Below are 23589 nucleotides of genomic sequence, written 5' to 3'. Positions count from 1 at the left end.
TGGGGGGACACAATATGCAAGAAAACCTTGATGTAAAATGTCAAAGGGTTGGTATCAGTGTAGCAGTGTTCCATAATTGTGTTATTTGGTTTCTTTCTTTCTTTTTTTTTTGCTTATGGCAAAATCATATTGATATTGGCATACAGAGCTTGATATAACACCGACAAGGAAAAGTTTTCTTTGAAATGGTTAATGTGCGATCAGAGTACTATGAGACAAAAGAATAAAAGAACTGAAGGAAAACATCAAGCTGTGGTCCTACAAAATATAAATAAGCTCTAGGTTTTAGTGATTTTATTTCATTAATGCTCATTTCCATTAATGCAAAACCTTTCAGCAACAGAAAATCTCTTTCTGCTATGGGACGATTGTTTTTCTGTTTTTGGTACTGGAGCCTATCCTAGCGCTCATAGGGCAAAAGGCAGGGAAAGACCCTGGACAAGTCATCAGTCCATCGCAAGGCAGACACACAGACAAACACACTCACACACACATTCATACCAGGGGCAATTTAGCATCTCCAATTCACCTAACCTGCATGTGGACTGTGCGAGAAAACCGGAGCTCCTAGAGGAAACCCACACAGACACGGGGAGAGCATGCAAACTCCACACAGAAAGGCCCCTCGCTGCCCGGGACCTTCTTGCTGTGAGGCGACAATGCTACCCCCTGCGCCACCGTGCCGGCCCACTTTGGATAACTGTGAAGATTAAATATAGTCACTGAATGTAAAGAATGTTTTTGGAGTGATCAATCCTTCATTTTCTCTTTTCTTCATTTTTTTCTGAAATTCTGGGAAATCAGGACATTTTGATTGATCTCTTCATGGATTATGGCTGCTCAGCGATTCATTACTGAGAAGTTAATTTAATTCCTGAAACACAGTGCCCTGGACAATTTCAGTATATTCATTTATTTGTGATAGTCAAAGTACCTGGCACACCACAATTCAAAACCTCCTCCAAAACTCTTTGGTTTCAATTTTCAAAAGCCTTACATCACATTTGTATTTTTTTATATTAAGAGAAAGTGATTAATTCTTAAAAGTGGTTGCTTTAGGGTGTTGCTACTCGCCAGCTGAGCGGTGCCCAGTGGGTGGTCCAGAGTAAATAAAACATCTCCAGCTACCCTCCGGTTCTTCTCTCAGGTCATTCAAAAAATAGAAGCTAATAAATGACAAAACAGGGAGCATTTTGTGCCTCTAGCAAAGAGTTTGTGACGAGCAGGGGGGAGTAATGATAGTGGTACCCATGGCGACATGGATATCTGGGAACTCCACTGACGTACAGTAGGAGGTCCAGAAACAGAAATGTGATTTTATGCAGAGGGAGGGGAAAAAAACCATTCTGATCTGTGATGAAAATGGAGAGAGGTATGTTTTGACATAAAGGCATAGAAGAAAGAGGGCCTTGCCTCTGTCTGCCTGTATGTGTGCTGCAATAAAACCAAATTAACTCAATGGAGCCTGAAAATAACCATCTTCAAAGAGGAACTGAGCAGGAGGAGCCGAATGTTAGCTCTTGACAACTCTCTCTCTCACAATGGGAGATACACCAATTTTCTCTTCTTTCCAATGCTGCAAGGAAAGGTGGTGTTTCAGCACAGTAGTAGGTCCACTGTGCAAGCAGGAGCATGTGGCGTCCCAGAATCTTTAATATCATTATCTGATCTGAGGTCAGTCAGGCTTTGGGACGGTTCTGAAAGTCTTATGAACCTCAGGAGAGTGGAATGTCCAGAGGTTTCTTCAGATGTTTCGATTGGTACGGATGGCTAATTCTGGTCTTTCAGAGGCTTCGCCGTACGTGGTTACAAAGGAAATTCTCTTTCTTCTTCTCTTTCTGCTTTCTTCCTTCTGTTTCTGCTGTGTACATTCTGGGAGAGATCTCCACATGGCCGCCCAAGTAAGAAATTAATGGGAAGTCTGACCCATCCTCCAACCATATCAGCCCCCTCACTTCAAAGGTCAGAACTCATTGTTAAGACAGCAAACATTCCCACAGACAAGTCCCAACATCCTCAAATTCAGGACAAACAGCACTTCTCAGTTTCCTTTAGTCAAAATGAAAAGTTACTTCATTTTCCTTTAGTGAAATAAAATGACTCCTTACTTTCTTTCAGGGAAATGCTGATTCAAATGTTTGCTGTCAACTCATTTTAGAGGACTTTATCTGAGCCATGAACCTCCTGGTCTACAGATGATCTGCTGACAGGGGATTTGACTGCTGACACACCAGCTGTTTAAACACTTCTCAGAGCAGAGCATATTCCTGGGCTTAACCTCAACCTCAAACCTTTAAAACAAAGTGTCTAAAAACACCTATTCACATCTTGAACAAGCCCCAGCAATGAAAGTATAAATGAACTGAATCTCTCTCTCTCTCTCTCTCTCTCTCTATATATATATATATATATATATATTTTTTTTTTTAATGAAATGAATAAATATAATTAGTATTGTACAATGGTAATGAAACTGACTGACAGTCCTCAGGTGCAGTGAGACGGACTTAACATCAGAGCCAAGTGATGGCTGCTCTCTTGCACTTTTTAACTACAGTGGTTGTGTCTGAACTTCAGTGACTGGGCAGGTCTTTCTTTGTTCCCTTCAGCAGACCTGTCAGTGCCATGCCTCTATATCAGCAGCTCTCATTATAAACTGCCTGAAAGCCACAGAGGACCTGAGAGATAGCTCAAATGACTCTTTGAGATTTAACCTCCAAAACTTTTCTTTTTAATAATTTCCTCTGTGACAGATCAAAATCACTCACGCTTTTCATAAAGCACTTGGTGACATTGTGGGTCATGCTGAGCAAACCCAAAAAGACAGTGGAATCAAACTTCAGTTTTAAGCTTTCATAACAGAGATGGAAATGGTTAGGAGAAGTTTTTTTGTTTTCTAAAAGCTGGTCTAGTAAGAATCTAGAAACTTGTTTCTAGTTTCACTGACTGATGATGGGTGAAATGACACATCGTCATAAAACACAAGTACCTGAGCAGCTGATGGGGATTACTGTAAGAGAGTTTGTTTAAAATCATATCACTGCAGTCAAATAAAACTGGAGCGATCTCTCTCTTTCTCTCACTCTCTCTCTCTCCATTCCTGCTCTACCTTTTCAGTTTAAAGAACTGAGGTAAGGAAATGGATAGTGCAAATGGCCAGAGACTGAACTCTGATCTTTCCCATGAGAGAATTCAGTTCCCAGGGCACAATGCTGCCCCTAAGATACCAGGGAATAAAAATATTGTCCCTGGGGAAAACTGGTTAGACAAGAGAATCTGTGAGCAGAGGTGGATGGTCCCACACTAGGTCCTCTTGTATAGAACATGATTATATCAGCAAAGAGTTGAAAGATATGCAATCACCAAGGAGGACATGGAAAGCTCTCCTCTTACTCATCTGACAGGGTCACTCTCAGGTGTGTTACTAATGCTGACTCACAGAGCATTTCAGCCAGACTGGCGACTGGCCAGACTATGGAACTGTCAGTGGTATGGTCATTAGGTCACCAAGTAAAACCAAAACAGGGTTCTGGTCTATTACAGACTACATCTTCATGACAACTGTTCTGTGGGCTACACAAAATCACTGTGCATTTCACCCTGGTCTCTCTTGGAACACTGTCATTCAGAGTTACATGGTAATTGATTGTTCACTTACCGACAAAAGATGTCTCTCCGAGATAGCCCCTCCGTTTAAGGATCACCTCCAGGAACTTCGCTTCCTCATCCACCACATAGTACTCTTTTTCCAGAGAAATCCAGGCCCAGTTCAGACGAAACTGCTGGTTCTTCAGCTTATTGCCTCCTGCATACAAAAAGACCAACCAATTACTTATTCTAGAAGAACACTCATATCTCTCTAAAACATATTTTTTTAAAAAACAACTATTTCCAAACTAAGACCACCTAGTCCTCTGATTAATGTGGATATCTGGGTATCTTTGAGGATGGATTTAATTCTTGTGCAAAAAGAGCAGCATCAGTCAAACGGTGTGATGCTGCAGGGAGTTGAAACTCAGGTCTAATTGTCCTCTCTTTAATTACAGTGAGAAAGTACATCTGCTTCCTATCTGCTTCACTCCTTTTTAGCACTCTCCGTTTGAAGTAGAATTCAAAGCTTGGGCCTGGCTCCTGCAGGGCATCACTGCCAGTCACAATCTGAGCCACACACAGACATCAAACACACACACACACACACACACACACACACCAAAAAGTGGAAGTGCTAAGCAATGGTCATTTCAAATTGAAATGCCAGAACAGGCTAGACTGGGAGTCACTAGCTTGAAAAGACACACGCACACACGCACACACGCACACACACACATAAACACACAGCACTCTCATTATCGATAAACTTAGTGGGTGGACAGACACAAGTGACTGACTAATTAATCATTTGGCAGATACGGGATAGGCAGACAGAGAAATAGACAGGGGAGGAAAAGAAGGACAAACCTCTGGCTGCCATTGGCAAGAGGAGCTGTGTTTGTTTCCCTTTGGCAACACAACAGACGGCAAAAACCTCCCAGGCCCCCCCTCTCCTCCCCACTCTCTTGCCCAGTTGTCACACTCTGTAAATCTGTCATGTCCAGTTCAACTGCCCCACAATGCCTATTTCCCTGTAAATTTGTGTGTGTGTGTGTGTGTGTGTGCGCGCGCATGTCTATGGTCCTGTGACACCTGTTCAGTGTTACTTAGTGTTGTATCAGTGTATGTTTATTAATCTTTCCATCTTTAAAAAAAACCAAAATGTTCTGCAGAGAGAGGCTATCAACATCTGGGTCATTAAATAAATGTAATAGTTTAAAGTGGAAGAAATAAACAGAGACATTTTTCAAATGTCTGCGCTCTATGTTAAATGATAAAAGACATACATTTTATTTTATCTACACAGAAACTGCAGCAAGTCTAAGAAAATAAACTTTCAAAACAAGATTTAGTGATTACTCACGTCCTTTAAAGGACAAGCAAAGATAAAAAGAAAATCCCTGAACAAAAATAATGATCCAAATGTGAAGTGAAGCAGGTACTAGGTTTGTCTTCAAAGCCAGATATTTTGCATCATAATTGGCTATGTCAGCAGAGTTTTGATAAAAGGAATTTCAGAAGCCAGGTTCCAGGAACATGGAGGGTTTTCAGAGTGCCGCAGGGGGCTGCAGACATCACATACACTGTAATTTCTCATCTTGCCTGTAGCCAAGAGATGGGGCTCACTCTCATTACAGCCAGGCAGATTTCCTGTAAACTCAGGTTACCACTGTTTTACCCCATTCACCCTGACAAAAGACTTTACACCTGGCGATTTAATTGTTGTCTTTTTTACCCACTCACTACTGGCAAAACTGCATAAAACCGCTAAATTCCAACACAGAAATTCTTGACTGTATGAATTCCCATGGAGCACACTATTCTAATTGGTACAGTTTGGAATACATGTAGTTTTCATCAGAGAAATAACCAGATTTTAATTTTGTCACAGAAAAAAAAAACAAAACCTTTTTATGTCAGTGACTACAACTTGGAACTCACCAACACTGTCATAACCTTACGAACACTGTCTTAACCTTACATAATGTAAATCTCTGTGATAGCACACACACACACTGTGAACAGTGAGCAGTGAATTTGTCCTCTGCATTTAACCCATCCAACACGTCAGTAGTGGACACACACACCACACACAGGAGCAGTGGGCATTGGGGGTTACAAACACTGTCATAACTTTACTAACACTGTCATAACGTTACTAACACTGTCATAATTTAACTAACACTGTCATAACATTACTAACACTGTCATAACTTTACTAACACTGTCATAACGTTACTCACCAACACTGCGTCACTCTTGTGAGCACTAGACAGGCATGCTGTCTGATAATTGATAACTGATACAGATGTTGACCAAGAAAACGACAAACAACCATTTGAAAACTGAACCTCTCTTCCCTCAGACATCAGAAGGAAGATTTTCTCTGGAAGAAAATTAGCAACACACAGCTGAGAACACAATAAACTTTAATGAGGTAGTGCGTGCACGTGTGTTTGTGTGTGTGTGTGTGTGTGTGTCTGAGTGAGTGTTTATGTCTTTCATAAACACATACATGTGTATGTGTGTGTGTGCACGTGTGTGTGTGTGTGTGTGTGTGTGTGTGTGTGTTTATGATCCGTGTGTCATGAAGGTTGGTCACATCTGTAGACAAACTATGTGCCTGTACAATTAATGATAATCTAAAGATCTGAGGTCAGTTCAGTCCTTTATGTCCTCACACAGAAAATAACTAACTGCCAGAAATAAGAGCACACAAATGTATTCACTATGTCAGCCAAAATAATCTTAAATCCTACATCAATGTTCCTCGTTTTGTATAAAACACCAGGGACAGAGGGACGGGACATTTCACATATTTATTTTATCTCAGAACTAAAATAAATCTCTGCAATCAAATATTTGACTGGGTACATTCCAAAGCCATTTATAGATGTAGGTTCTTGCTCAGAAACACATAAGCTGTAAACATTTGATAGTAGAAAGTGGGTAATTTACATTACAGACATAAATAAGCATTATACCAGGGCTGAAAACGTGGCATTGGCTTTCATCTTTAGACTACTGAACACACAGCTCCATGGTCATGTAAGGCCATTTTTTAATATTTAATTTTTAACTAAAATGTTTCCAGAGGATTAAAAAACTATCCTGAACTGTTGAGAGAATTGTGGCTTAATTAAGTGAATGTTCTGGAATGTGTTCATTTGTCTATGGGCATTTTTAAAGCCAAGTATCTGGTAATATTCTGACTTGAGCCTTTCTCATTCATTTGTTATTTATGAGTGCTGGGTTGTGTCAGGGGTTTTTGTGAGGAACACAATAAGACACTGCCCTTTTGACCTGAACTTTACAAGAACTTCACAAGGTCGACATACAAAGAATGTAGATTAATTTTAAAGGGAGCACTACTACTAATCTAGGGTGAAAGCTTAAATGCAATATAATATTGGAATTAAACCAATGCTACTTTGACTGGTCTTGTTTTCAGGGTCTGATAAGCAAGGGGCTGGTATTGGTCCACTTCAAAGAGACTTAACCAAACACCAAAGTTAATCCTTAACCGCTCTTTAAGTTACACACAGGCTGGGTTTGCTTATTGCCAGTGCCATTCACTAGTTCATACAGCTTCCATTTTCCTTGGTGATATCAGATCATAGAGCACACAACTGGATTTTGTCTTGCTGGCAATGCTATACTTTGTCTTTACACACAGAAAGAAAGAAAGAAAGAAAGAAAGAAAGAAAGAAAGAAAGAAAGAAAGAAAGAAAGAAAGAAAGAAAGAAGAGTTGCTTTTTCTTGCAAGTCTTAGAACTTGAGTTTTATCTAATCTTAATTATATCACTCTTTAAATAGTCTTTCTCTCAGAATAAGAACATCAAACACTGTTGAAGAAAGTAAAGAAGTGCAAAAATAGTGCAGAAAGTTCAAATTTTATAATACGTTAGACCAGATAAAACTACTGCATTAAACCAAGCGATAAACAAATAAAAAAAACATCAGTTATGCTCGGCACAAATAAGCGACTTAATGATACCAGCAGCCAAAGTTTGTTTCTCTTTTCTCTTTGAAAACGTTTTGGCTGATATCTGATTGGCATATACCATCCCTTAGCCAAACTCTGTTTTCACACTCAGCAGTCACAGGTAGAGTTTGAGGAGATTCTTGGCTGTGAAGACCAGGTAATGGACAGTCACCTCCTCATGTAGGGGTCAAGAAGAGTCCTCCTCTGTGGACTTTCACCTAGGCAGCACACTTGATATATTTGGTCAGCTGGGAAAGCAAGGGGCCCGGATGCCAACCCATCACCCACACATCCACACACTCACACACCACACCACCAGGTGACAGTCTGAACCTGCGAGAACCGGTCTCATAATCCTGGCTGAGAGTTGGGGTTAAGGCAGACAGATTTGCACCAGTCTTATTCTACGTCACAACAATCAAAGAACATCAAGCTATCTAGTCGTCTCTGCTTTTTATATATTTTGTTTTATAGCTGCCAGTAAATTCAGATGCTGATATACAATGAAGATCATTACATTTGGTGCACAAAAAGCCCTCATTGATTATTCATTTGTAAAATATTTTTAATATCTACTCGTATTCCTCTCGCAATCTGATGTGGCAAAACTGAGATCTGTTTTATTCCTGTTGAGGCTCTTAGGTCCACATGAGTAGAATAAACGGAACCAAAGCTAAGCAAAAGTTCTTGCATGTAAAATCAATTCGGAAACACGAAGAATAAAACGTTAAGAATAAAACATTCATCAAAGGCCCCGTAAAGAAAGCTACCCTATCTACAGATATCACTTAAATAATATGTTTTCAAACCTTGAACACAAGAAAGCTCTCTCTCTCTCTCTCTCTTGCTCTCTCTCTCTGTTTAATTCCAGATTGTCCTACAAGGTTGTTGTGGAAACCATTTCAGGACTCACTTCCTGGATCACAAAAGCTGGAGCCTCACACTTGTGGACAGAAGCGGTCTGGAATTCTCCAGGCTCTTATTTCAGCAGGGCCCTTTTATGTGCGGCTTGCCAAGGAAATGGGGAGGAGAAAATACAGTGTGTTTGTAGTTAAAGGTCACTAGTGTCCTGGAAGTTTGCCCACGCTCCATTGGCTGCACTTACAATCACCAATCACACCATGTTTCTCACACCGGCTAAAACCTCATTCACAACAACACAAGTCTTTTGGTTTTTATATATATATACTGCGTCTCTCTCTCTCTCTCTCTCTCTCTCTCTCTCTCTCTCGTTCTCTCTCTCTCTCTCTCTCTCTCTCTCTCTCTCTCTCTCTCTCTCTATATATATATATATATATATATGAACTTTTGTGTAAAGTGTAAAAGAGTGCAAAAAGTGAATTTTTTTTTTTACTGTATTATTTACACTGCACTTGAGAGGTAATTGAAATGCAATAAGTTCCATGCTAAATTCCATTCACACTGAAGTGGAGTCACTTTTCCTAAATACTGGGAAGACAGGAGAGGAGAGAACAGCCTCGTGGTCGTTTCCACCCCATAATACTCCACAAGGGCTCATGACTGGAAAAATGTCACCTCTCTCGCTTTCCTTACTCCACCACTAATTTCACTTAATTGTAGTGTGTGGACAGGTGAAACTTCAGTCATTTAAAAAAGACAGAAAAGAGAAAACCTTGCCAGGGTTTAGGGGCCCTGAAACATTACTCAGTAACAGTCACAAAGGTATTAAAACCTTTAGCAAGACTACACTCTAGAGTGTGACTGGTGACTAGATATGCAATACTTCTCCATAAATTTGCTTTGTTTTGGTTTGAACTATTTATACTAATTCCTACCACTATCCAGTGCTTTGTGGAACCAATGCATCCAGCCAGCTAGCAATTTACCAAGTCAACACTATTTCTTACAGCAAAACAGGAGAACATAATCGCTTTATCCCACAAGCAAAGGTGATTTCACAGGGGTCAGTGTTCCAGTGTGCTGAGGGAACAGCTGCAACAAAATCCTGCACTTTTTAGGGTTAATCCTATTATTTTGGGTAGAACACATTAATTTATGCCAGCTCTTTGGGAGCAACTTTCAGATTAGCCTACCACTCTCTGCAGGCCAAACCCAATGGGGACGTGACTGCTGGTGTGTGGCTGTCTGTGAGCAGAGGAGAGGCAATGTGTTAGATCAAATACCCAAGGTTATTCTTTCTTGGATGAGTGCAAGTTATTTGACAATGTTTCTATTTTCTGGCTTTCCATTTTTGTCCAGTTGTACAACAGTGAGAGTAATTCTTCTCCAGGTTTAATGGCCTCTCCAGTCGAAATTCAGAAGATCAGTTCAGACATGTATTTTGGCTCTTAGGTACCTGTCACTGTTGACACTAATGAAGTTCTGAAAGTCAATAGGTCAGACACTGGGCAAACATGAAAATCTAACCAAACTAAATTGGCAAGACTGTTAAAACACTGAAATTCATGGCCAAATTCATCAGTACCTATGAAAAACAAACTAGTAATCTAAAGCACTGTATTTACTGTTTTAATACAGTGGTTAGATATGTCTCAGGTTTGTCTGTTTATGGCCACCGAGGTCACATTCTTTGCTTTTACTCTTGTGTGATGACCTAACCTTGAGGAAATTCCTCCTACTGTGTATCTTAATGAGCAGTCTGTCGTATGCTTTGTCACTCTGTAAAAGCTGTAATTCTCTGTAGAACTAGAAAAACAGTGAGAAGTTCTTGGTTTATCAGCTGTAAGGTTGGACAGTCAGCCCTCACAGATACAGGTCTTTGTAAGATTAAATACTGACAGCCCCCTGCTGATTATTGGACCGTTACACATGACTGAAGTTACATTAACCAATGAAAGCAAAAAGATTTCAGAGGAATGAAATCTCACAAAAGATCTGTTTGACACTCCTGCTGATGTACCACTTAAGCACAATTACATACCTTGAAAAAAGCAAAAAGTCTTGACAAACTTTAGTTTAAGACTCTCTCTTCTTAAATACATGTCCTGCTGGGTCTGAATCCTGCCTTTTGTCTGGTCAAACTATTAAGACTTAAGTCTTGTTGATCAAATTGTCTATACAGTGAAACAAATGACAAGCTCCTGTTTGATGGGGCACTGCTCAGCCCTACAAGACTGAGGGAAAGCCAATCAGAACTTTTTGCCTGCTGGACTGTTCTGTGTGCTATTTCAGTCACAATGTGCAGACATATGGAGTGCACAAAACTACTCTGAAAGATGTGTTTGCGCATCTTCTCGCCGTTAGTCAGGCAAGGAACCTCCAGAGAATGAGCAGGGAGGATAGGGAGAGTTGATTTACAAGGATGAGTGCGAGAACTGGGGGGAGTGTAAAACAAAGCCGTATAACGACATGGGACGGAGGGATGTAACAATGACCCATGGGGGCTGTGCTTTTTCTTGACCCCCTCAATGCCCAGTGTTTGCTCACTCGTCAGGCAGAATAATGACGGCCTGTTTCGCTGAATGCGGACGCTGAGGGACAAAAAAAAGAAAAGAAATCTGGCCCCAGTGACTCGCGGGCTCCATGCAAAGAGTTTGGGATTGTTTATGGAGCCTTTTAACCCTCCAGTTGTCTGCCATGGAGGGGAATATTTGAATGGCATTACTCCCTTTTTTATGTAAGCTGCCCCACAAATCTTCCCCCCTGAAAAGAGGGATTCTGTTTTCTAACATCATCCAGACTAGGAGCTACAAAGCTCAAAACTGACAAGTAAACTTTGACAATTTGACATATTGTCAAAAGAAAATTCAGTTAGAAACACGACAGACACAAGGCTCAAGACACAAACATTTCTGCCATCTTACCTCAAGCTGGCTTAGACATATGAAATTTTTCACATTCAGGTCAGCATGATAAAAATACTTTCCATGTGCCCACACCTGTTTCAGCCTGGGGCTTTGCGACGTGCTGGACTCAAAGTACACTGGATATATGGAGCGTGTGGAACTGGGGTCACAGTCCACTCCGTGACCTCAGGAATGGATAATGAGGCAGTATTCAACATAATCCAAAGCATGTGCAGGGCCACTGATGAACACAATAAGGGGACACATTGGCCAGTGTATAGACTGTTGCTCTTTCAGTGTCCCGTAAGTAAGTCTTAAACATAAGTACAAAAGTAAGTCCTACTGACACGTCGGCTTGTAGGATACACTGCACATGATTCATAGCAATGGGGAAAGAGAGGCATTGCACACTCAGTCATCTCTGTTCAGTCAATAGTATTATATGACAGATGAGTCTGGTCTTGACCAGTATCTTGATTGAATGCCAACAAGTCATAGCCTCACTGCTACAGTGGACAGGGATTGATTAAAAACAAGGCTTTTACTTTATTTTACCTGTCAAGAGTCTGATAAGTTTGTTCGAGCCAAAAGGGAATAATCTAATATCAGTAGAGAAAAGCCCACGCTCTCAAAGAATCCACCTGCCCATCAAACCATCCGGCATCTCTTTTAGCTGGACTCCAGGGAATGATAAGAGGCTTTTTATAGACTTAACAGTAGCAGTCTTGGGCTATGTTTGCTCTACGAACACAAAGGCCTCGGGACACATCCTTTTTTGTTTTTTTTTTTCCTCTGGACATCATTCACATTTGTGGATCGAGGCTGCTCCCAGTTCACCCCAGGACCCCTTAAACCATTAATCTGCCGGTTCACCAGTCTCTGCCTCCTGCCAACAACACACAGCACACCGGGTGGTCAGCTCTCTCAAACTGGCTTGGTAAAAATGCCCCATGAGTTCCTCAGTCTAAATGCACTTATGTTCTCACAGTTTTATTGGACACTTGATTCCCAGGATGAGGAAAAGTTAATGAGAAAACTAACTCCTCAATGAAATGAAGACTACCATATACTGTGGTAAAAAAAGACTACACAACTGTGGTAAAATCAGTGAGACAGCACATTCAGGACTGATCCTGTGGCAGAAAAGCTTTTTCAAATCTAGTTTAAAGCCAGTTCACACATCATCTCTATTTTTCTCAGCCTAAACGGATGCTACTACTATGCTCTGCATTACTATGCAAATTGTAAATCTTTGTTTTTCTTTATCTTGAAATAAGAACATCACAAATAAATACAACTGACAGAAATCATCTACAAGCATTTGAAATCCCAGAAAACTTTTACGCCTTGTTATTAAAATGTACTAATCACAGACAAATAACAAAACACATAAATGAATGTAAAAGATTAAATAAAAATTTGTACAATGAGTACAGGGTCTTTGGAGCACTACAGCTTCTCTCCTCCTCTCCCTCCCATAGCCCTGATCCACCTGCACCCATGTCTTTATAGCACAAAGGAAACTATTTCGTGCGCTGGTGATTTCAAGTTTGGTTTGCTGAATAGGGTGAGCCTGTTCTGTCAGAGCACTTTGTAAATAAAGTCTATCTATGGTAAATGTTACTGTTTTACTCTCCTTAACCTGTTCCACCCTTTTTCACAGGTTACTCTGTGACATTAGCTTTACCTTATAGTCTAAGGAGTAGAGTGGATCTAAACCATGCCGAGAAAAAAAAAACACACATCATAACAGAACCACCAGAACTGCTTCACTGTAAGAATCACTAAGGTCTGTAGGTTTCATCTGTAGCTGTCCACTTGTCCACTGGCTTGCTTATTGCAAACAGGAGAAATCGATGACTCATATGAAAATGTCATGTCTCTGCAGCGTGATGGAGCACTTCCTGTGTTACAACAGGAACAACATGTGTAACAACAGGAACAACATGTGTTGAACCATGTGTTTTCCATTTGAATTACATCCTCATTTCTGTGATGAGCATTTAATTTCATTTATGTTCTGCTCAAAGTATGTTCCCATGCTTTACAGCATTCAGATTTCAGTGTGATGTGAGCTCATTATACCCAATACAATTTTCCATTCATACATCTAACGTTAAAGGTCAGATATAACAGAAGAGAGAGAGAGCTGCAAGCATAGACTCTCTGTCTGTGACATTTACCCGGCTCATCTTTAAAAAAGAGCTCCACTGCTCAAAGGCTCCGTCCTGAGCAAAAACACCACAGTGACACATTGGCATAGGTCTAGTTCATGTCAAACCAAGACAATAACAGTGCCACACTACCTGTGATACAGAGAAAGTATGTTGAAACTATTTTTTTTCTTAAGACACAGTGTTAACTAAATTAAACCACTAACTGAAAAGAACTCTTTTTTCATGTTTGCATTGTTCTATGTGTAGTTCATACTGTGTAGTTCAGAAGTTACATGGGGACAGGCTGTTAAAAGTTTGGTTTGAGCATTTTTTTACACTATTACCCATATAAACAGTATTCATCAATGACTACAGGTGACATTTTGACTGTCAGACATTTTATGCATGTCAACAGTTTGTGCTTATCAGTCTCTCTTTCTGAATATGAAATGTGATTTACATGGAGGTCTGTGTTAATGTGTGAATGAGGACTTGCTAATACACAGTCAGATATGCACACATACTGTCAAAGGTTTACATTTGTGTCATCTGGGCTGTTTAAAATGGCTCTGTGAGGCATGTCATTGATTTACAGGGTAATGGCTACATTTACAGGCACACTGGATTAGCTTTCACTGGCCCAGAGTGTACTTCACTTGATCATAGCTCTTTCTGGAGTCTGGAACATGTGAGCAGCAAACGGAGGTCTGACAATCATCCAGACTTCAGAACTAAAGCATGTAGTCTTTGACTCAATGACTTATTTGGTTAGAAAGATAGTGATTCCCATGAATGCATAAATAGGTGATAGAATAATGGAAAAATCAAATTTCAGAAATGAAAGGAACTAATCAAGGAAATGAAGAAATGAATAATTTAGCAAATGGCTGACTGAATGAATGAGTGAATAACTGAATGAGATAATTAATTCATACTTTTTTCTATAAGCTGATTTAATACTCCTTTAAAATCATTCCAAATGAAGCCAGTTTTGGAAATTGTCTCACTGAAAAATGAACTTATAGCATGAACTGGAGGAAACAGAGTGAGAAGAGAATAGATCTCTATCAAGAAAAGAGAATAGATCTCTATCCAGAGAAGAGAATAGATCTCTATCCAGAGAAGAGAACAGATCTCTATCCAGAGAAGAGAATAGATCTCTATCCCGAAAATAGAGTTTGAGGTGTTAGAGCTCATCAGTATGACATTGCTCTAGGCTTAGCAACACTGCCGTCTGTCTCTGTGAGAGACTGGGACCACACCTTTCATCTTTCATCTGCTCCCTTGTTTCTCTCCTTTCATAGAATGTCTCTCTTTCATTTCACAGCCAAGCGGATCCCCACATCTTGCAGCAACAGGCACTGGGGGAAGAGAAAGACCCTCCTAGAGTGACTGCACTATCACAAAGCAGGTGGCGTGCGATTCAACACTGAGATGTCGACAGGGGCATTTAGTTGTAGCACTCTCATAGTTTAACTGTAAACTAATTTGTCAAAGCCCTAACTTCTGCTGTGAAAATGAGAGGAAAACAGAACAAATGAAAATGCAGTCATTGGACTTCTCTCCTGTGGAGTTGCTGGCTTTCTTCATTCTGTTCTGGAAAGGCTGGGTGTGTAAGCCTGGAGGATTGCTTTCAGCTCTATCTGTTTGTGCGTGGGAAAGAAGAGGGAAGTGAGGGAGGAAGAAAAAAGAGAGAGAGGGGGGCTGGTCTCCTGTCAGTTCCCAGTCACGACACACTCAGAGGCCTGCGGGAGACGGCTGAGGGGCTACTGCCTGGGCCCTGGCTGTCAGCAGCTCTCTCAGAGGACAGGAAGGAAGAAAAACAGGGCGGTATGTACCGTGAGCCAAAAAGTATCACAAGAGATTGATTATACTAGCCCACACTGCCATGTTTGGAACAATGCAACCCATCTGAGCAGAGCCTAAGAGAAGCAGTCACTCTCTGCCTTCTGAACTAACATTACCACTGGACATTTGTCTTTTGGCAACAGTGGGTGGTTTTTCAAAGTTTTCAGGTCTTATGACATCAGTGAATGAGGTCCTCATAAGCAATACATTAACATCTTTTATTATTTATAGTCAAACTATACATATGCACTATTATTTGACAGCCACACAATCTGACACTGGTAACACAGATATAAACACCTGTTAAAAGGTTATAAATGCTAATATAATAATTTGGATGATAACATCACATCACTCTGTCAGCAGAATAAGCATGTTATAAAGCTCTTGGGGTTATTCATTTCCAGAACAGAAATCCCAAATAAGATCTGTTAGGAGCAGCCTGTGGCACGGGAAGACTTGCCCCTTAATGGCTGCCTGACTTCTTAATCTTTGATAGAATGGAATGCACTGGCAGGCCAGCACTGCCCTGAATGTGTCGGCACAGCCTCTGTTCAGCAAGACTAACATCCTGAGGGAAAGAAAGATGACGATACACCGAGCGATCCAGCAGGAACATGCCCGGACCTGGTCTCTCCCCCCATCTGGAGAATCTCTTCCCGCTCGGCATGCGAGCTGAGGGGCCCCTGGGAATGCGACGACAGCATAAAAGCTGGGCGAAAGGCATGACGAGCAGGTTATCCCCGAACCTCACAGAGATTAAGAGTGGACTCCCTGGTTGGAAGTAGTCAGGGGCCTTCACTAGGTCAACTGAAGGCCTTCTGTCATGTAAATCAAAGGCCACCCACGGTTCAAACGAACAAGACAAATATGACCATTCAGCAGGACACACTGAACATGGCTGCAGTCGTTGGAGCAGTATAGTGCAGAGACAGAAATGTGTAACATGGTCAATGATTAGTCATGGTATTTTCTATAAATTTGCATGGTCATTTCATACAAACTGTCGAAATTTCCTGACACAGCACTGTAACTAAAAAAAAACTGAAAACTGAAAATGATGTTTGTATATTTAAAGCAAATAAATCAAGTTGAAATAATTTGAATTCATGAATTTCCATGTATTACTTGAAAAGTTACAGTTGAAAGAGCATAAATAAGCCAATAGTTCAAACAACTTAAACCAGTCATGTAAAATGCACTAGAATTAATTATGTTTCTCCAAGTCTCACAGATGTCCCTACCATTGGGAGATTGCAGCTGCAGCAACCGTGCGAAAAACACTGGATGGAAAGAAACGTTAAGAGTTCATTCCAGTAAGGCAGCTTACAGTTGATGCAGCTGAGACTTTTCATTTGTTAGTGCATGCCTATAACCGCAGGTTTGTTGTGGTTTTTCAGGTGGTTTTCCATTTAAATGACAAAGAATCTGTCATTAGGCTTATATTTACGTGTTTATTAATTTAGCCACTTATGCCTTATGCCACTGTGCACTTGTGCGACTTATGTGTGTGATGTACCTCATTCTGCTGTGTGGACACTCTGCCACCTCACAGCAAGAAGGTCCCGGGTTTGATTCCCGGTCAGGCGACATGGGGGACTTTGCATGCTCTCCCTGTATGTGTGGTCCAAAGATGTGCAGGTCAGGCAAATTGGACACACTAAATTATACCCTAGGAGTAAATGTGTCCAGGGTGTTTTGCCCAATGAATACTGGGATAAGCTCCAGCATCCCCCACTACCCTAACTATGACAAGCGGCTTAGGAAATCAATGAAAGCTGCAAACACTGGTTGTCATGACCAAGTTACACCAAGAAGGCTGTAGATGGTTTCAATTAAGTCTTCATCTGCAAGTCTACATTTATGAGTTAATGCTAGATTAGATTTATTTGTTATATCCACATATTCAAACTGGATCACTGACAGCTGTAATAACTACCTACTCAAATAAATCACGTTCATCTAACTTGATCACATTAAATTGTAGATACCACAGTAAATTACATTCATTTCATCTGTCTTAACTTTGTTAGATCAACAAAATTACTTAACTTTGAAGGAACATGATTTATTTTCATGGAAAAACTTTCCACAGTTAAATTAAGTAGATGTAACATTTTTTTTATCAGTGTGGTTACATTATGACACAGTGAATCATGACTCATTATAGTGCAGCAGTTAAATTATGAGTGGCTACATTATGAGACAGTACAGTGGTTACATTACAAAACAGTGCACTGGTTACATTATACACTACCTCTCCAAGTGATTACATTATATACTACCTCTCCAAGTGATTTCAACTCACCATCCTCCCTACATACCAGAGTCAGCTGCCACACAAACATTAGGGAAAAAAGAAAAGGTTGCCTGAAAAAAAGAGGGAGCTGATGGCACTAGCTTTGTATATGCTCTCAAATCATTCATCCCTGTGCCAGACGCTGGGGTGCCAGCCTGCTGAGGTCAGCCAGGGGACGTCCTCTTTGTACCCAGACAAGCAATCAGTCTTCCTGCTTGGCCTGTGTTTACGTTCTAAATGGTTAAAGCCACAAATGTTTATGAAATGAAAGAAGTAGAAAGCAAAGTCACTCAAATGAGCAAGCATCAACACTGGAGTGTGTCTCATCCGGTCTATTAAGGTCTGTTACTCCTGTGAACCTAATACTTTAAGATCAGTACGCAGTCCACGTCACTCGTCTGACTCTGGATACTGGAATCCACACTGAGATCTGACTCTGGATACTGCAATCCATAGTGTGATTGACTCTGGATACTGTAATCCATAGTGTGATTGACTCTGGATAATGGAATCCATGCTGGGATTGACCCTGATTGTTAATACTGTTAATGATTTTTAATATTGTTAGTAGCTAATATGCTCAACCATATAACAATAGCAATTCTATATGAACTTCAGAGTCAAACCACAACAAATATGATTATAATAGTCTTATGATGATTTCCATTCCTTAAGAGGAATTTGGCATAGGCTGAAATGGTAAAGTTGTACTTACATACAACCACCCACTGTGAAAAGAGACCATCGTGGTTGTGAGTCAATGGGCCAGACATCGTTAAGGAATAGCATTGTGAATTCTGTCAGTTCAGAGTGATTCCTCCACACTTAGACACAGAGCTTCAGACAGTGCATTAGGATAACAAAAGACCCAGTTCAGACCATGAGAGGGACTCTCACTGCCTATCATATATGATTTAACATGGAGCAACTGTTGGAGTTTCAAACAAAAGCAAAGACCAAAACCATATGGCCTTGCCAAAGCCCAACCTACCGAAGCATGCTTAAGAGAACTTCACATCCTACTTCGAAATGCTATACACCAGAGCCAAACTTCAAATCTTAACCCAAACAAATGGCAACCGTTATGACAAGTTTTGATTCATGAATAAGAGAGTTTAATATGATTTTACGCACTCATCCGGCTTCAGGTGCCAGTGTTTTACTGGGATTAGCTCTTCATCTTTATGATTTATAGTGTAATACACAAAAGTAAAGAAAAAAAGAAAAGAAAGATCAAAAGCAGACAAAACATAAGAATGCTAAACATGGTTCCCTACACCACATTTTCCTCCTGGACACTGAGTGTAAACGAATTAAATCCCAGGGTAAAGCAGCTGTTATCTTCCCAGAATCTATAATCAAGTCCTATCCAGCTAAAGCAGGTTCTTCCATACAGTCAAAATCACTACCTACCACTTTTTTATTAGGGGAAGCGCAGATGGAAGCATACCAGTGTAGAGTACAGCCTCTTCACTGCTCAAATGCACATCAGCGAAACCTCAGTGAAACCTCAACTTCATAATTATAATGAAGCCTAACAGCTTTTTGTTCTGAGGCCAGCACAGGGAATGATTTCCTGTAAAGTCTGGTGTATAAGACACTGATGTAATGCTTATTATATGACACTTTGAGTAATTATGGGAGAGAAACAGATGAGAAAAATGCTGAATTATAAAAAAAAAAGAATACTTGCCCACAGTGTGTGTGTGTTTGTGTGTGTTTGTGTGTGAGTGTGTGAGTGTGTGTTTGTGTGTGCATGCGCTGGCTTGCAGGGAAAATACATGGACAATTCATGAAGACCACACAATAGGAAACAGCATTAAAAAAAGGAAAGAGAGGAGCAAAATGAACACGGGTAGTCCTTTGTTTCTTTGCTATTCACACAAAGGATGCATGCATGAGTTTCTCAGACAGTAGAGTTCTGCACCAAACACATTCTTTACCAGGGAGAGAGAGAATAAAGATGCTGTCTGTCTATCTAACAGACTCATTTGACCTGGCTCGTGCGTGTGAGCACTTGCTTTTCTCTATTTTTCACTGCATGTCACCCAGAGAAACACAATCCTCCATAACCAGAGATTAGTCATGGGTCTACACTGGAGATGAGCTGACAAATGCATGTGTACTGTCTGGTGATTACAGACGATCGCAGGCAGAATCTGCACAGAGCAATCACACAGCTTTTGGCACTGTCCTTGCCATGAGTCTGGAATGGTAACTAACACTGGTGAACTCCATGTGTCTGGTTTCAGGTCTCAGACACGAGGTGGTCACAAACACACACTGATAACTGGAAAGGGCGAGAGTTTAAGAAGCTAGCACACCACAGCAACACTGTCCACAATTATCACCAAGTTCTATTTCTCTCTCCTTTTTTCCTGAAGTAGACAAAGCTTTCATCGCAGAACGACACTCTCTAAAATTGCATCAATGATTTTAATGCCTTGAAACTCATCTTGAAATGGAGTGAGACAAGTTCTCAGTACTCAGTTCAATTGAATAAATCTGAAGAAACATCAAACCGGTGACTGCTTCACTTTTGTCATATTTTTTTCATTTCTCTTCCCTGTTCTCATCGACTTTTGCCCTAAGAAAAAAACAAAAACTTTAAATTGATTTAACTCAGTGCTTGACTGATATAACATTTGAACATTCAGCAGAATCTAATTGTCAAAGTGACTTTGTTTACAATTACAAGTGTGATTGAATGATGATTAACAAACACTTAAATGTGGATAGTTTGAAGAAGTGGATGGATAGAGTGAACAGAGAATGAGTTTCCCATCCTGTCCATTGCATCCCAAAGGTACAAACAGAGAAGAAACAGAGAGAAAAAAATGTTAGTCTAGAATGAAAAACAGAGAACAGTGTAGGTAAGATATGTTGGGGGAGAACGTATCTCTGACTGTCTGACTTCAGTGGATTAGGGAGCTGAAAGGCAGCACATAGCCAGCTCTGCTTCACAAACAGCACATGGGGAAAAAACAGGACTTGTGTATACTCAGGTAAGCCCGTCTGGCTGTGAAGCAGAGCTAAAAACTGAGAGGAGGGGGGAAGGGAAGGATGTGAACTGACCATAGGGCCACATTTAAACATATTAAGAGAGAACCTATCACCTGTGCCGATCATCCACTTTACAAAACCACTCTACAAAAACTCTCTCTCTCTCTTTCTCTCTCTCTCAGAGTATGACTAAGGCAGAGATAAGAAGGAGTATTCTGAAAGCAGGTGAGACAGTTCCCCTGATTTAACAAAAGAAAACCACAAGCCCTCTGAATCTGAACTCAATACTCCGACAACCTAAACAAATAGCACACACCCATCTCTCAGATAATGACCTCTGTCAACTCCTATTGTTGACTAATCCTCACCTTAACACCGTTCACTCAGGCATACTGAGTGTTTTTTCCCACAAACATCTATAGAGCATGGTCTGTGAAAAGCATGACTTGACAACAGGAACATCTTCCCATTCTTTTTAAAACCACTCCACCACAAAAAATATAAACAGATGAATTTCTTTCAGGAAGATGGTTTGTCCTTCCCAAAAAGGGGTTGAGAGAAGCGATAGATTATTTTTGAGTGACAAGTCTAACAGAAAATGTTCTTTGCTCCTTTACTGGCTCCATGGCCAGACTCTGTTGTGGACTGTGACATATAAAGAAAAGCTAGCTTAGCCAGAGGTAGAACAGCCAAAATCATTTGGGCGACTGCATGTTCCAGAGTACTTTCCCAAGCCATATTTGTCACAAGGTTTGCAAAATAGGTAATCCTATTAGAAGCCAATTTTACTGGGCTACCCATAAACCACTACAACAGAGATGCCATTAATCTCACCATAAGAGAAGCCTTTGGGCATTCAGCTCTCTCCTGCACTGTAGTATTTCTGATGATGATCTCTGCATGATGATGGAAATTAAAACCTACCCAAGCATCCAGAGTGTCAAATGTCACACCAAAGACTGTGTGTGCTTGTATGTGGGTGGCGTTTTTTATTAAATAAACTTTTATTTTATGTGCAACATTTTCAGTCATTTATTTCATGTTATAAATGTTTCAAACAATTGTCTAGAAACACACAAAATGCTGAAACTGTTGAACTTATTTCAGAGATGTATTAAATGCCAGAATAAAAGCTACATATTGAACAAATGTTACATTTACAATTAATACACATATGTATTAACTGTTGATAACAAGTAAATGTTGCAATGTTCCATTTTAATACTGTATTAAAGAACATTCAGACTGTGATCATTTTTGGCTTAAATGCTGGATATATTTTGAGAATTCAGTTTGCATATGAAAACAATTCTTGTTTTTCACTGCATGTTATGGTTGTTATTTTTTCCCATGCTTTGCTCGCTTTGGCATCCAAAAGCATTTCACCTGTGTATTTATAAAAGCATGACTCTTTCCAGGAAAAAATAAAAAAAAAACAATTGCCCACCTTCATATAGATTTATCACTACACAAACTACCCACTGACTCTGTGCCGGGTTCCATTTATGTCTCTTCAGATCAAGGTGACAGTCGCAACCGCCTTATGCATCTGTACTGGTGCACAGAACCCTAATGACATGACCAATACTGTTCACTATGTGGAGTCACAGCGTTCCACATCAGGACTAGCTAATTCTGAAATGAATGCCTGTTAGCTCCATGCACTGCGCTCATGTGGTTTATGGAACGAGGGCGTTCCGGATCTGTCGCTACATGTACTCACGTTGTGAGTTGTTTTGTGGTGTATGAGCATACACTCTAAGAAACTGCTGTAAAAATAAAGCCAAATTCCAAAAGTGAGGTACTGTTTTTCCAAAATACCATGAAATACTGTAAAGTCTGATGCTTTCTTGAAGCCAGAAACAAGATAGACTGCTAACAGCAGGCTAGGGTAAAGTCTGATGGTACAATGCAGTATTTATTTATTTATTTTTTTGCAGTAGTAGGGCAGTGAGCCACATGCAACAATTGACTTTCGATCATCATCCACCCTCCTTTCTAGAAACCAACAAAAAGATCTGTAACATCATACTGAGAAATTAACATTCCATTTGTGAATCTGGTTTCCCAATTTGTGAGATAGTCCTATAATTTATGCTAACTAAAACGAGGCTTAGCTCGGCATCCGATTCGCAGCGTGAGCTGACAGATGTGTTCTGAGCAGAGCAGTGGTGTGCAGTTCACAAATTTTGTGAGATGTTCTTTTTGAATGACTCCTTTTAGTGAGTCGTTTGTACCAGTTCACCAGCGCAACTGAGTCGTTCTTTTTTTCTAATTCAGCTGCTCCAAGTCAATTGTATGCAATTGGTCGGAAACCTCTGGTATCACTACGCATTGCGCACACCAATGGGCTAATAACAATCAACAAACAGCTAGAAAGTGTGGGCTAATGTGCCCAAAAAAAGGTTGCAGTAAGGTCTGCCTCTTAAGAAAATAAACTAATTATCTTACTAAATTGACTAAAGTGTTTACATTTACCCCAGTGAAGTAATTATTTTTAATCTTTGTATTACAAATAAAAGGATCTGAATTGTCTAGACCATCAGCATTCTGCAGCTCCATAGCCAGGAAGCTCGAGTTCAAAAGCATGAGTTCGAACTTGGTCTGCTCGAGTTTGAAAATCCGACTGAAAGCTCAAGTTCGAAAACCCGACTTTGAAAGCTCGAGTTCAAAGTCAGACAGCTCGAGTTTGATATCACGAGTTCAAACTTGGACGGCTCAAGTTCAGAAGCACAAGTTTGACAGTTCATGCAGTAGACAAGTCTACCCGAACTCGTGGCTCAGCTCCCGTTCGATGGTTCATGAAGCAGAGCAGATGATTCTATCCAAAGACTTAACTCACGTTCTGGGACGTTCTGTCTATTCAGTGGATACATCATTCCAGTATCCCATAAGGCCAAGCTAGCAGCTACTTCTTTGATAGTTTGGAAATTAGGAAGT

At 40.4% G+C, this 23589-nt stretch overlaps 1 protein-coding gene across 4 annotated transcripts in view; it reads right to left on the bottom strand.

Annotated features, from left to right (window-relative positions):
- The window catches only part of frem2b (FRAS1 related extracellular matrix 2b), a 69799-nt gene that overhangs the window by 33329 nt on the left and 12881 nt on the right, over positions 1-23589 (bottom strand). For all 4 annotated transcript variants that reach the window (XM_030776213.1, XM_030776216.1, XM_030776214.1 and 1 more), the window contains exon 3: positions 3659-3805. In XM_030776213.1, coding sequence (XP_030632073.1) covers positions 3659-3805 — 147 coding nt within the window. The remainder of the gene's footprint in view (positions 1-3658; positions 3806-23589) is intronic.

The sequence above is a fragment of the Chanos chanos genome, chromosome 6 (genome assembly GCF_902362185.1).
Source record: "Chanos chanos chromosome 6, fChaCha1.1, whole genome shotgun sequence".
Lineage (NCBI taxonomy): Eukaryota > Metazoa > Chordata > Actinopteri > Gonorynchiformes > Chanidae > Chanos > Chanos chanos.
The sequence above is the reverse complement of the archived record's forward strand: the minus strand, read 5'-3'. Positions and strand labels throughout refer to the sequence as shown.